At 39.5% G+C, this 15,137-nt stretch overlaps 1 protein-coding gene across 1 annotated transcript in view; it reads left to right on the top strand.

The window, feature by feature from the left end:
* The window catches only part of Necab1 (N-terminal EF-hand calcium binding protein 1), a 149,356-nt gene that overhangs the window by 22,901 nt on the left and 111,318 nt on the right, over window positions 1-15,137 (top strand). The window contains exon 3 of the mRNA XM_005362331.3: window positions 5,400-5,508. Coding sequence (XP_005362388.1) covers window positions 5,400-5,508 — 109 coding nt within the window. The remainder of the gene's footprint in view (window positions 1-5,399; window positions 5,509-15,137) is intronic.

Genomic DNA, 15,137 nt, shown 5'->3' with positions numbered 1-15,137 from the left:
TCTTCCAAAGGTCCTGAGTTCAATTCCCAGCAACCACATGGTGGCTCACAACCATCTGTAATGAGGTCTGGCTCCCTCTTCTGGCCTGCAGGCATACAGACAGAACATTGTATACATAATAAATAAATATTTTAAAAAAACAAAACAAAAAAAATACATTGTATGACCTTATCAAAGAACGATTTAAAAAAGAAAACAGGAAACAAAAAAGAACACTCTCAGTGAAAAAAAAAACTGTAATATAAATGGTGAGCTAGATGTGGTGTGGCGAAACTCTAATGCCGGATTCAAAGGGTTCAGGCAATGGAAGACAAGGCCAACATTAGCTACACAGGAAGCTGGAGGCCAGCCTGAGCTGGAGAGCCAGACACAGCCCCAAGAGTTCAAAAATAAACAGAAACACATATTGCAAACTTACATGAGTAAATATTATAAAATATTTACAGTCTCAATAAAATTGTGAGAAAAAGAATACAGCACAATAGATTTGTTAAAGAAATTAAATAGAAATCTATAAAATTATACAAAATACTGATTAAGACTACAAAACGCATAAAAGATGAGAAAGAACAACAACAAAAAATACAGCACAAAGGAGCCAATGAATAAAATAGAGTAAATAAAATAAAATGGCAATGGAATAAATGGAGTGTCTTTGTATTATAATTTACAGCATATAATAACAACTTGAAATGACATGATGGTACTGTACCGCGTGGTCCTCTTACCCCAAACAAACACTCCTCATCCAGTCATGGGAGAACATCAGAATAACCCCAAGGGAGGGTTTTCTCCAAAGTAGCAGACCTGGTGTTCCCTAAGCTGTTAGGGTTACCAATGTGGAGTTGGAGGAGAGGACACGGGGGGAATGGGAATTGGCATGTGATAAATAAATGGAATGAAAAAGATTGCCAATATCAAGGAAAGTATGATACATTTCCAGCTAAGTGAAGCTTAAAGATGTCAGAATGGAATAGTCTACCTTGGGTGGAACCCTGGGGTAGGAAGAAAACATTAGAAAGAAACTGAAGAAGTCAGAATGAAGTACAGCCTTTAGCTAAAATTAATGTATTAACGCTGGTTCATTAATTGAAACAAACATATCTAGTAATGTAAGATAGTAATAGTATCAGAAGTTGGGTGTTGGGTACATGGGAACTTTCTACATAGTATTGGTACCTTGAAATTTTAAAATGCATTAACTGGCTATGATATAAAGAATCTTGTGGAGGGGAGGAGGGTCCACACGTGTTGGGCGGCAAAGACTGTAGCTATCAGACCCGATGGGTGGCTCCAGTAAATGAGTGTATTCCAGAACAAGGCTGCACGTATGAACTCACTGCACTGTGGTAGCATACACAAGAGCATGGACATGAGTCAGATGGGGTCCCAGCACCAAGGGGGAAGTAGGCATAGGGTCCTTCCCCTAACCAAGTAGCTATTTGCAAATGATAGCCACTGACAGAGGCAAAATGAGTTTTTTCCAATGCAGTATCCCTGAGATGGTGCCCAACAGCTGGTCAACACACACATATACAAACACACACACACACACATACACACACACATACATACATACACACACACACATACATACATACATACACACACACATACATACACACAACATCAAAAACACCACCCAACAAACAACAACAATGAAAACTCTACATTTTTTGTGAACTTTTTGTTATTGTTTGGCTTTTTTGTTTGTTTTTAATTTTTACTTTTCTCTGGGTTTTTGAGAGAGAGGGAGAGCAAAGTCATGTGGGTAGGTAGGGGTAGAGAGGATTAAGAGGAGTTGGGAGAGGAGAAAGTATGACCAAAATAGATTGTATGAGACATGCTAATAAATAAGGAAAGCCCATGTCTTAGAAGTTCATAGATCATATGAAGGAAAGTACTACTGACAGTTAGCTAAGTAGACAAAGTGTCAATGTGCCTTCAAAATGTCTGTTTATACTCCCAAGTCTAATAAGAGAAGCTTTTATACGCAGGGAATGGCAGTGAATGCATAGACTTCGCGGCTGCCCAAGATGCTGAAAATAGAAATAGGGCTTGGCCCTAAGCATGCCATTTATCCTAATTCTTGCAAGGCTCCTGGAACGGGCCAGAAGAGGGGATGAAAAGAACATAACATAGGAGGTGAAAAGATAGCGGGAGGGCAGCAAAGTCCCACCCTCTAGACACAGCACTCACAGTGTGGTCCTAACTCCCAGCAGTTGAGATCACCTGCTCTGGGCCTGCACAAGGCAATCCTCAGCTGTCAGTCATGTACTGGGGAGGGGCTTCCGGGGCCCCGTACTTTTTACTGCTGAATTGTGGGCCACTGGTAGCCACTGTCTTCCATTGTGTGACCACGGCGTACTCACCAGACTCCATTGGATAGTTCCAATCCCAAAGTTGCACAGATGGCCCTGGCAAAACCCAGAGGGACACGAACAAAATGAGAAGACATAAATGTCAGAAAGAACGTACCCAGGAAGAGGGAGTTTGGTAGGGAAGAGAAAAGATGGGAGACAGTTGGAATGAGAAAAATCAGAATTCACTATATGCAAGTGTAAAGATGCCAAAGGACAAATTCAATTAAACATTAAAATAAATGAAGCCGGGGAGGTCAAAATGTTCAGGACAAGCTGAGATGAAGAACAGAATTCTAAAAGCAAAGTTGAGAAGGCTGTGTGCCCTGGTGGTAAAAGTGAAGCCTTGTCACTGGAGGAAGGTGGCCCCTGAAGGCATGCCTATTTCGTGAGCCAAGTTCTTACTGTTTTGCTCCACTTCAAAAGAAGATTTCAGCAGAAATACTGAAGTTGAAATAAAATATATTAATAAAATGTAATTGCCTTATTAATACTGAATCACACGGGATTTTTCACCCTTTCTATTAAGCTTTTGTTTAACGTTTTAGTACTAGTGTAGAACTACTCGAAAGGGATTCTTTGCAATTGCTTATTTTGTAGTGTGGCAGCCTGTCATGAGGACTTCCAAGAATCCTGCATGTGATAAAAACAGCTTTCAACACATACTTTCCACTCCTCAAACCAGGGCTGCAATTTAATGCTTACATTCTCTTATTCTATATGGGTTTTTGCCAACAGGAGATTTTTTTTGTCTTCCTCTCTCTCTCTCTCTCTCTCTCTCTCTCTCTCTCTCTCTCTCTCTCTTTTATCGGGGCACTTGCTAGCCAAAGCTTTTATTTTATAGAACGTGCATTACTGCTTGAAATCTTTTCCCCTAGTCTAAAGCATACCTTAGAGGCCGGCCTCACCCATGGAAAGCACAGGAAACCCCAGTTCTAATTGAACTGGTGCACCTGACTCAACCTGCCCGAGAACTATTAAAGGGTTACCATAGGAAATATCCCACAGTCAGTTTACAAGGTCATGTTTCTGCACAGCACAGCAACAACAGAGAAAATGGCATGTTCACTCTAGTGTTTCTTATCTTCTTGACCAATTAGTTTGTTTGCTTATACCAAGGCCTTACTTTGTAGCATTGGGATCTAGGTTTTCCTGCCTTAACCTCCTGAGTGCTAGCATTTCAGGTGTGAACTTCCGCAGCTGGCTCTAGATCCAGTTTATGAACAGTTTCTCCTCCTACTGGCTTATTTATTTCTTTGTCAAAATAAAAAGATGCACATGCAGGTATACAATAGTCTGTATGGGGCTAAATTCCCATAACTCACTTAGAAATAAGCATGGATTGGACAATAGGGAAGCCAGTGCCCTGAGCTACTCTGAGGCTGCATGGGGCTGACTGGCCCAGGAGGTCACTCAGGTCAAGGATCCAGACATAGATTCTTATCACTGGGATGGCCACATCTGCTCTGCTCTTAGCAAGAGTGAAGCAGAAGCTTTGTATGTTGTGCCTGTTAAATGAGAAAACAAAATGAAATTAAAATATCTCAAGGATCTGTGTGTCACAAACCAGGATCTTAAAAATACCCCAGCCGATAGGTCTTTACTGAAGAATTAACTAATTCCGGCCTGCTGTTTCCTTAATACCTCCTGGGTGTGATGCAGGGAGAGGCGTCCAGGCTGTTGTTACAAACTGTTACAACCTATCCATCTTGCTGACCTACACTCTGAGCTCCTTGGGAGATTCTGATGCTTGAACAGCACCCAGGAGCCAGCACTTAGTACTTCAGGCAGTCTGGGGGCCATCTGTTGGGAAAGTGCTCCAAATACTCTTGATGGTCTGGTCCTGTGAAATCAGACTCTTTATTTAATGATAGGACTCTATTTTGTTCATTGCAGGATTGTTGGTTTGTCTCAGTGAGGAGTTTTGTGATTCTGGGCAACTTGTTTCTCTGGTCTGAGTTCCTGCTATAAATGCAAAGGCTTATTCCATCGCTTAGAGTCGTTTGGCAGCCTCTCTGAAAAATCTGAGAAATGACCGCATAGGAAGGATGCTCCCCCTCCCTTGGGCACCCTTCATTTCTTCAGTTGCTTCCGTGTCCTGCACAGATATTTTGCACGTTGGTAATGTGGGGTTTTCCATCTATGCTTGTCCAGAGATTTTATTCAAAGTCAGGTGTAAATGATACTAACCCTGCCCCCTTCTTAGAAGTGAAAGGCACCCATCACCAGAATTCCCATATATTTAAAGTGTGTCTGTCTCTTATTGAATTTACTGTTTCCAGCTGTGCAGAAATACTTATGCTTATGTCTGTACATTTTATCTTCCATTAGATTCTGATTGTGTTTTGCTGTTGTGTCCCAGATAAGAAATATGTGTTTGGCTTTAAAAGAACTCACTAGTTTAATGAGTACAGCGACAAACAGAGTTTTTTTAAAATTGTGTTAACTCATATCTTTTGTAAATGTTCAATCATTTACTTGTTAAGCATTCGGTACCTAACCTGTGGTCTGCTAGAGTCTGTGTAGGCTTGGTGTCATGAAAGTAAAACGTCTGCTTGGCCCTTCATGCTGTTGTGCGGATATCATTATCTATGGTTAGGTAAATGTCCTCCTAAAGGTTAAATGTTTGTGATGGCAATAAACCAACCAAGAAGACTCTAAAAAGAAAAGACATACATCAATGCATTCATCGGTGTGCTTTGTCCAGTGAAGAGATGTTCATTTTTTTCCTTTTAATACTTCAAGCTCTTTTTCCTTCCTTCCTTCCTTCCTTCCTTCCTTCCTTCCTTCCTTCCTTCCTTCCTTCCTTCCTTCCTTCCCTCCTTCTAGGTGTGCATACATGTATATGTGTATATATGTATGTGTGTATATATGTATGTATATATATATATATATGTGTGTGTGTGTGTGTGTGTGTGTATTATGTGTGCCATACATAGATAAAAAAGAATGGACACTTGGACTAAGTTTGAAATCCACGAGTAGACCAGCACATGAGGTTGAAGTGATTTGCTTCTTTTCTGTGTGTTCTTATTTCAGATGACGGAAAACTTTCCTTTGAGGAATTTAAAGCATATTTTGCAGATGGAGTTCTCAGTGGAGAAGAACTACATGATCTCTTCCACACCATCGACACACACAACACCAAGTAAGAAATATTTCCTATCGGCGGACTCCGTAAATGAGGTGGAGAGGGTGTGAATGAGTCACTAGACACGTCAACGGTACATTCTGTAGTGTTCGACTCTGAAATAGCCTTTCCTAAAAATGCAAATGCTCTAAAACCCTTCAGAACCTTTCAAATAATTCTTATGTATTAGTTTTAGATTGCATCCTCTTTATAGAATGCAAAACAAAGAGGGCATGATAAATATAGTCTATCATTAATAGATAAGTGAAATCCATCTGTTCATCTTTGGTATAATCTAAACTTCCTTTGTTTGGAAATTGTCTTCTGGGCATTATACTGGCATGCTGAGATGAAATGACTGCTCCTTGAGAGCTACAGGCAATGTCAGGCACAGGATAGCTCTGGAGAGTTGGTGCATGAGGGGGGCCATGTGGACCCCTCTTTTGGAGTAGGAAGATTCTGTTTGTGTCCCCCCAAGCTGAGATAATGAGGACTTTAGGAATATAGCAGCAGAAATGTACTGCTTGTTTAAGATTACTGAGCCAAATCATATCATTTTTCACAGTAACAATTAAACAAATCTAACAGGAAAGCGCATGAACTCAAACATGCCTGGAGACGTATGCCTACTGCCTGAACGATCTCATTTTGCTGTAGGCAAAGCCCTGACTTGGTTCCAGGCAGTAAGCCAGTCTGCTGAGACAATGCTCCGGAGCTCTTTACCTATGAACAGACATTTTTCTTGAGGCAAATCATTTAAAAAATTAAAAATTAAATTCCCTTTATTCAAGTGGTTGACTATTTTTAAAAGAATAAATATCTAGAATCCAATGAGATTTTAATTTAAATTGGCAATGCCTTAAGTCTTTCATTGTCAGAAATAGGATTAATTTAGGAACTGATAACTTCAGTATACTAGCAAAACTGCTGCGATTGGTGTATTCGCAGGACATTTGGGAATCCCAAAGAAGGGATAGGTCAGTGTGGCTCAGAAACTGAGATAAGAGAAAGTAGAAACTTAGGCATAGAAGTAGAGGAAAGTGGAGAGAACATTTCAGTTAAGAGCAGGCATGATCCAATGAGCATTTGGGAAATACATAATGGACTTGGTGTGGGGTTTTTTTTTTGTTTTTTTTTTTTTGGTAAGGGAAGGGAGGACACAAGAGTTGATGGAGTGGGCCTGGGAGGACTGGGAAGCTGTTGAGTTTGGGATGAAATTCCCAAATAATCAATAAAAAAAAAAACAAAAAAACTCCACAGGTAATTCCATTGTGTGAAATTCTAAATAACAAATAAAAATAATATGTTAGAAATAAAATAGATGTTCACAAAATAAAAAAAGGGCATGGAGAAAGTTCTGGGTGCATGAGACGAGGAAGAGTTAGTTCTGATGCTTAAAGGAAGGGAAGGAACAGAGTAAAGAATGGGCTGGATGAGAAATAATATATTCTGAGTTTTTAAAAGTACTTCAACTTCATGCAAGGTGAAGGTGACCTAGTCAAGAAGTCTAGCAACATCTTATAGGTCGCTGTGGTTCCAGTGAGGACCCAGCTAAAATGATCGGGATGGAAGAAGACAATAGCTCTTGGATGGATTCTGAGGAAATAGAACATTCGTGCATGGAAGGAAGCCATCAGGAGAAAGGGATTCAGAGGAGGCAAAGGCTCCATTTTTGTCTTAGGAATCCGAATCCTGTTGGAAGTTGGTATGCTCACACTCCATCAGGATGCTGGTGGTTTCCTCCTTAATGTGTCAAGTTTTAAAAGTATCTGGATTTGGAACACTTATTGCGGCTTCTGGCTTTAGAATTTGGTGTCACGAATATCTTTCTATTGCATATTTACTCAAGTTAAGGAGAAAGTTTTCACTTGGTTTTGCTTGTTTGATTTTGCCTTTTATTTATGTTTTTAATAGTTTGCATTGCTTTGCATACATTTAAGATTACTGAGTACCAAAAACTGAGATGAGTAATGATTTATACAAGCCTAAAGAAGTGTATATTTTTATTGCTTGTTCTTATATGCATTAGCAACAACCATGTTTTCTGGCATACTTTTAATCAATTTAAAATTAAAAATATTAGTTGGGGACCTCTGAATTGTATTCATGAAATTCATCCTTAGAACGGGCTGTCAGTGTCAAGCTTTGATCTCCTACAAAGATTAATTCAGTCTTCAGCATAGAAATCCCAGAGCTTTATTTTAAGCTTATAAAAAACAACTTTCATCTTGCATGAGCCAAGTTTGTGCTCTATATGCCAATTATTTCTCTTTTTCTACTCACTTTCTCAGGACATATGCTATCCTCTCAAATACTGACGCTACCCAACAACCAAACTGCTCTAATGTAGCCATGAGTACAGCCTGGCCCACCAGAAGCCAATTAACATTGGTGAGGTGGAACTACACCAATTAACTCTCTCTTCACTTTTCGCAACTCCCTGGTCCTCGTCCCTCCCAATGTCTGGTGGTTGAATATTTACTTGGCCATAAAACCAGTCTTTTAGAGAAGTTTAACTATGGCTTGTATCTACAATGCAGTAAACTTCATGCACATTAAGTATTAAAGCTAAGCAAATTATTTCTTACAAAAAGGAGCTGGGCGGTGGTGGCGCACGCCTTTAATCCCAGCACTTGGGAGGCAAAGGCAGGTGGATCTCTGTGAGTTTGAGACCAGCCTGGTCTACAAAGCTAGTTCCAGGACAGGCTCCAAAGCCACAGAGAAACCCTGTCTCGAAAAAACAAAAAACAAAAAAAAAAAAACAAAAACAAAAAGGGATGCCCTGGTTGAGATAACTTTTTCATTCATTTCCAAGCCAGCCTATGCCCCTTGTTTTTAACAAAAGCCTCTCACAGTCACCGTCCATGATGCAGCAGGAGCTCGAGCTCAGTGCTGAGAAACCTCGCCCTAAGGTGAATCCCCGCAGCATCTGTTGCTCGATGCTGTGCCCGATGCTGTGTTACTCTTTGAGTGTGGCGAACAGTTTCTCAGAACTTGCATTCCCCACACATCTAACCCCAACATTTTGCTCAACGCAGAGTTTTTAAAAATGAAAAGACCCCTCAGTGAAAGGAGAGAAATTTGAAGACATCATTTGTTCAACTCTCTATCATCTTTTTAAATTAATATTTTAATTGATAGGGGCTGTATTCATTAGGCAGGAGCACTCAGAAAGTTTTTCTGTAACAATATGATACTTGAATTAGATGGTCTGATGAAGACAAGATTGTGAAATTAAAGACATTGTTCACGAAGAATGGCATTATTAAAGACTAACTTAAATTTAGTAACTGCGAACAAGCTAATATTTCAAAATAAATTGAAAATTTCCCCTTCGTCTTATTAACACTTTATAGCTTCAGTATCCGTATTAATTGTCTTCTTTCTAGGGAAACATGCCTATTCTTTCTTTTTTAAGAAGAGAAAAAACGTTAGCCTCCCAACGATTTCAGTTAGCCTTCTTCATGGCAATCCTCCCAGCTGCAGAGGGTGTCTCCTAGACACATATTTGTCTTCCCAGCAAAGAAAATAAACCTATTCAGAAAAGAATACTCACAATGCTATGGATATTTAAATTTTGGGAAAATAATACTAGAAAAAAACTAAATTTATAGCTAGATGTTCATAAATGAGGGCCAGCACCCTGGAAAAAGTCAAGAATAGAGGTAAAATTGTTAGGTCAGGGAGAAACTGTCACAGCACACAGAAAGTACTTTCTCTCCCTAGAAAGCCAGCATAGCTACATTTTGCAATCAGTTAGATGAAAATAAGAAAATTTAGCAAAAAATCCTTATGGTATTAGTCATAGCAGAAGCAGGGGAAAATCTCCCAGGAGACCTAAAGCAATTCTGCCAGTGAGCTGCACTTAGGAGCTCCAGATTGTCGGACTAGACCAAATGGTAGACCAGATGGAAGTTTTGCTCATGATGCAGAAAGTGAACATAAAGAAAAGCATCCCAAGACTCTCAGAGAGGGGCTCATGACTAGAGACTCATACGTTCAAATAGAAGATTCTTTGTTCCAGACTAAAATAGGTTTTTTTGGATACTGAGCACTGATATTTCAACCCTGTGCTTGTCAACTCACTGACGCTCACCAGAGTGACAGAAATATCACTGACTACTAAAACGAGTTAGTTCTGGAATTGAAAATATTCTTTCTTATACTAAACTGATTCTCTCTCTCTCTCTCTCTCTCTCTCTCTCTCTCTCTCTCTCTCATTTCTACTTAGTCTGCTCCTTGGGGTCATCTGGAATATGAATATTTTATTTCATGTCTCTCCAACATTTGAAAGCAGTTTTTATGCACAAATGATGAGATTAGAATCCCATAATAATTAGAGAGTAATTACATCAAAGGCTTTGTTTCAAATGGCAGAGATATGCTTCATCTGAAATAGAAAAAGGGTTTTAGCCTACATTTATGCATGACCGTTAATTCCTAAAGTATGATGAGTTGGTTGATAGTGCTACTGCCTTCCTTGAGTTATTCATCACACTGCTTAAGGGGAGATGTAAACACCGGGGCTCTCTGAGAGGGTGTGCAGTATAGTTGTGCATGGCATTGTGATTAGAAAGCTCATTGCCATTCTAACCATGAGTGAGACAGATCTCCTTCAACTGGCACTGAGGATGTGAGAAGTAAAACCACAAATTTAGTACCTGGAAAAGTAGAGTAGTCCACAATCCCAGATGTCAGTTACAAATATGGAGTGGCTAAAAGTGCATAAGTAAGAATCCAGAGAGTGGGAAGTGATAGAGCTATAGGCCAAAGGAACAAATGACCAGAAAAGTTCATAACAGAGTGGTCAGCCCAGGCAAGCCAGGGTTGAGTTTTGATAGTTAAGGTGAGGAGCCCTGGCAGAAAGGTACTTGCAACTCAAACTGGCCAACAGAAGTCAGCATCAAACACAGTCTGTTTTGAAGCATGACTAAAGTTTACCTGTAGAAACTAGGTCAAGGGTTTGTTGATCCTTTGTCCAAACCCAAAGGCTCCAGTTTTGAGACAGCCGCATATGGAAACTGCTTTTAAGAGACATGGTATTTAGTATGATTTGGATGAAGGATGGAGTCAAAGGATTCTCAATGCTGCAGAGCTAGGGAGAATCAGTTTTTGAACAGTTATTCCTCGTTCTCTCCCTTGCTCAACTTGGTAAAAGGTCACAATAAGGAAAATGATACTATAAAAAGGACTTCTTTGTGAGTGGCATAAGCCTAAGTTAAGGACAAGTTAAAGAAATTATAACCTTGATCACGTGCTAGATGAACCCAGAGGCGGCTTTTAAGTGTGTGTGCACAGCAGGCACTGGAATGCTGGTGCTCAGACTCCTCCCTGTTTTTGTTTACCTGTTCCTGCAGCTCTATCAGTTCTGATTTCAGAGGGACTGAGAGGTCAGGATGGCTGGAAGACAGCCCGGAAAACTATCAGAGAGACTGCTGTTCTTTAGCACCACTAAAGCAAACGCCTGGCTTTGAATCATTACCCTACTTTGGTATTATGAGCACACGTGAACAATTTATCCCTTTTCCAGGGGAAGAAGGAGAGTTTGAACTGAAACCAGGATGCTACATCTGAATAGAGAAGTATAGATTCTGGGCAGACACAACTTGAATTTCTCACAGTTTAAAGGATTTCTTACTCTGCCTCAAAAATCTTTATCATCTCATAATTTAAAGAAATATAACCATCCCCTTTTGAAGAACAAAAGAGGCTCGGAGAAGCTAAAATTCTAATAACAGGGTCAGCAGAAAAACCTGAAGTTACTTATAGTGAGAAATCCTGAAGTCAGGAAAATCTCTGCGCTCTAGCAGGCATCCTGGTCTCGCTAAGGTATCATGGTCCTCCCCTTCCCAGCAGCCCCTTTGCCCTTGACTTACCCATCCATTTGTCTGACCAGTCCCTTCCTCTCTACAGTCTTCTAGAACCATGCTTGCCACACCACTCCTTTGAGCCTTGGGGTCCATCCTGTCCTTTGTGTATTTAGGATGATTGCCAACACTTGGATGGAGTAACATCTGGTATTTATTCACTTACTCCTTCACAATCCCACCTCCTATAGATATTAAAGTGTTGATTTCATGCCAGTTTAACTCCTTGAGAATTTAGAGAATAGGAAGACTTGTGTCAGCTGGGCGGTGGTGTTGTATGCCTTTAATCCCAGCACTCAGGAGCCAGAGCGGGAGGATCTCTGTGAGTTTGAGGCCGGCCTGGTCTACAGAGCGAGTTCCAGGAAAGACACCAAAGCTACACAGAGAAACCCTGTCTCAAAAAAAAGAAAGAAAAGAAGGAAGGAAGGAAGGGAGGGAGGGAGGGAGGGAGGGAGGGAGGGAGGGAGAGAGAGAGAGAGAGAGAGAGAGAGAGAGAGAGAGAGAGAGACTCATGAAAGAAATCCTTCATCATCACATCCTTTATCCTTTGCAGGTATAGTTTTGCCCACAGAAGCTGAAAAGCCCTGACTCACTTTAATTTGCTAGCAAATCTCCAGTTATTTGTTCTATTTGTCCTAGAGCTAACCCAGGACCACAGAATTTTTTTTATTATTCATCTATGTTTAAGATGTGTCTTCACTTCATTGATTAGATAAGCCTAATTACTTACTTGGAACATCATTTTCTCTGACAAAGAAATGAAGAAAAATAAATATATGCATTCTTGAGTATTGGTTTGAAGCTCTGTTCTTTCTCATGAAGGAATTTTACCAACAGCATCTTGATTTTTTTCCTAAATCAAGTCCCTCCACAACCTCTAGTGTGGATAGGGACAGAGGTATCCTCAACCCACATGGAAAAGTAGAAAATTAATAAGCCAAATTCAACTTTACAATCAAAAAGATTATCATACCTTGGGAGCTACAGAGATAATTGTACAACAGAGATAATTTTATGGGGGAAATGATTTATCCTTAGTTATAATTTAAGAAATAAATTGGTTCTAATTTTCTCTGATAAAGATAGCAGTGAAGCAAAAATTTTATATCACATAAATTTTTCCAAAAAATTTAATTTCTAAGGGAAATGTGCAATTAATAACTGAATAGAGAGACTCAGTGATTAGACAGCTACAGTCTGGGCATTTATTTGTATCACTTTGTGTAATCTTCACAGAGACTTTGTAAGAATGCATTACAAATTCACAGCCTGCAGTTCATCAGTGCCGGTCAACCGGTGTGCTGAAGTTGCTCGCATAGCTTGTGCAGAGGTATAGGATTTCCCAAGGTCTAGTTAAAAAACATCTAAACTCCCTTCATTGCCATGCCATCTCAAGAACGTTTCATATTTTTAGCTGTTTTATATACCAAAAATCAAAATATTTCAAGGCCTTTCTTAAAAGTCACATTCAAGTGTCTTATTCTGATGAAAAGATGGCTAGCTCCCCAGCCATAGGATATATTTGGATGTACAGTAGAGAGGCAATTATTTTAATTGCTGCCTTTATCTCCTCTCTTTTTATGTCTATTGTGTTCGGTTCTTAAAGTGGGAGTTGCTACATTGTAGAAAAGTTATTCTTTTTTTTCTGTGGACATTAATTCCATTCTTCCCCCATTTTCCTCCTTCATACCTGGAAGGCAGCTTCTGCTTTTAGCTCTCTCACCGCCGCCTTCGCTCACTTCGCTTTATTTTCTCGCTGTTCTTCGGAAGCCTCCGAGCTTCACTGTTGCCTTAAATCATCTATATTAGAGGCTCCAGTTCAAACATTTTCAGTATGACGCTTACCTTTGGGTTGCAATCCATTCGTCCCCATGAAGAACGTGAACTTCCCTTAGCCTTAAGTGAACTCCCTCACTGAAAGCATGAGAAGCCATGGGCATTGCTAAAGGTGTAGTGCAATAAACCGCTGCTCAAAAGAAAATTTCATAGGGTAAATTATTTATCCATAAGTATCGTCTTCTTTTTAACTTTATTAACCAAATGAATGAAATAAATCAGTAAAAGTGGAACAACCATCTCTCTAAAGCACACGCTACTCACCTCTCCCAGACTGTTTCTTCCCGCACACCCAACGCACCAGCAAAATTTGCTCTTAGGAAATTACCACCACAACTATCTCAGTACAAAGTTTCTATTTTTAAAACCACATTATTCTTAAAAAATGTTATTAAGGCAGGAGTTATTAAAAACCTGAAATCATTATTTTTAAAGTGAAGGATTTTCAAAAACAACTCCTCTGAAAACGATTCCCCAGCTGTCTGTGTCTCCCTGCGTTCAAATCTCCTAGGCAATGTCTTGAGGCAGTGAGGGCCTGGAGAGGTGGTTCAGTTGGGAGTCCTCTTCAGTGCGATGAGGACATTTATAGAATACACCCTTGGGAGCTTGTTACCCCTTCCAACCCACTGGCATATTGATCGTGACCATCAAAGCCTCAAGAACTATTATTACTATTAATACTATTAATTACTAAGCCCAAAATATTCTTTTAGATCGCTGAGAGAGATTAAGTCACCATGAATAAGAGAATAAAAATAGCATGGTCGTTGTAAAATGAACTGAAATAATGCAGAAATTCCCAGGTCAGAGCACAGAACACCTGGATCCCTGTCACTTTGACATAATCACAGGAGTGTCTGCTTAAAATGGCTTCTATTTATATATTCTAGTTTGATCATGGAAAACTGTTTTCTTTTGTCTTTCTTTTCTTCTGCTATTTACCCTTATTCTACCCTGTAGCCAATCTTTACCACCTGAAATATGGCTTCATGTGTATTGCTCAACAATGTATGTTATGTGTTTTGTTACATACACCTGTTTCTAAGTTTCGTTATTAGATTGCCTTTTCTCTGCAGTAACTATGTAGATCTATTGTACTCATTGTTTGAAGCTCTCCTCCCCAAGTCTGAACTTCATGCAGGCAGACATCCTGACTACTTTGTTTTTCATTGATTTTTTTCTACCATTATATCCAGCCCATATCGTGAGCTTAATAGATATTTGAGATGAGAAGAAAAACACATTCCTCCTCTTTTGTATCTCCTGCTGTGCTCTTTTCTTGAATACCCTTGCTCCCATGTGTGGTAAAGTTGCCAGTCATGAAAGTTTATCAAACTCACTATGCAGCAATGCCGCAATGTATGTGTAAGACTCACAAATTCGGCAGCCTCGGGCTTGAATCGCTTCATAGTCTAGTGTTGGAATGTTGAGGTTATTCTCTGCATTGGATCTTTATTTCTTTGCTAAAAGAAGGAAACCAATATAATAACCCATTTTTACAAAACTTACCAACAGTATATAAATAGCTGCCCCAAACAAGAACAAAACAAAGATGATTAAGATGTATTCATTAACCTTTCCAGCTTCTCTTGATCATCTTTCTTTTAGGTGTTGTAATTATAATCTATGCCTTCTTAAAGCACCATCTAATTATATAATGTCATTTTAAATAGTTGTTTTATTATCTTGTTAATCTTGTCTCCAGATCTAATTATAATTTCTGAAACAAGAACCGTTGTTTACTTGGAATCACTGTACTAAACTTTAAATAGTTAACTGATTGGTTGACACATAGATATGGTATATTGATTAGATGTAAGGTATTTTTGCAGAGGTATATTTATAACAACTTAAGACCCTATAGGACTTAACAGACATCTATAGAACATTCCACCCATATAGGAAAGAATATACCTTCTTCTCTGCAGCTCATGGAACCTTCTC

Source organism: Microtus ochrogaster, linkage group LG5 (assembly GCF_000317375.1).
Source record: "Microtus ochrogaster isolate Prairie Vole_2 linkage group LG5, MicOch1.0, whole genome shotgun sequence".
NCBI classification, from domain to species: domain Eukaryota; kingdom Metazoa; phylum Chordata; class Mammalia; order Rodentia; family Cricetidae; genus Microtus; species Microtus ochrogaster.
The sequence above is the reverse complement of the archived record's forward strand: the minus strand, read 5'-3'. Positions and strand labels throughout refer to the sequence as shown.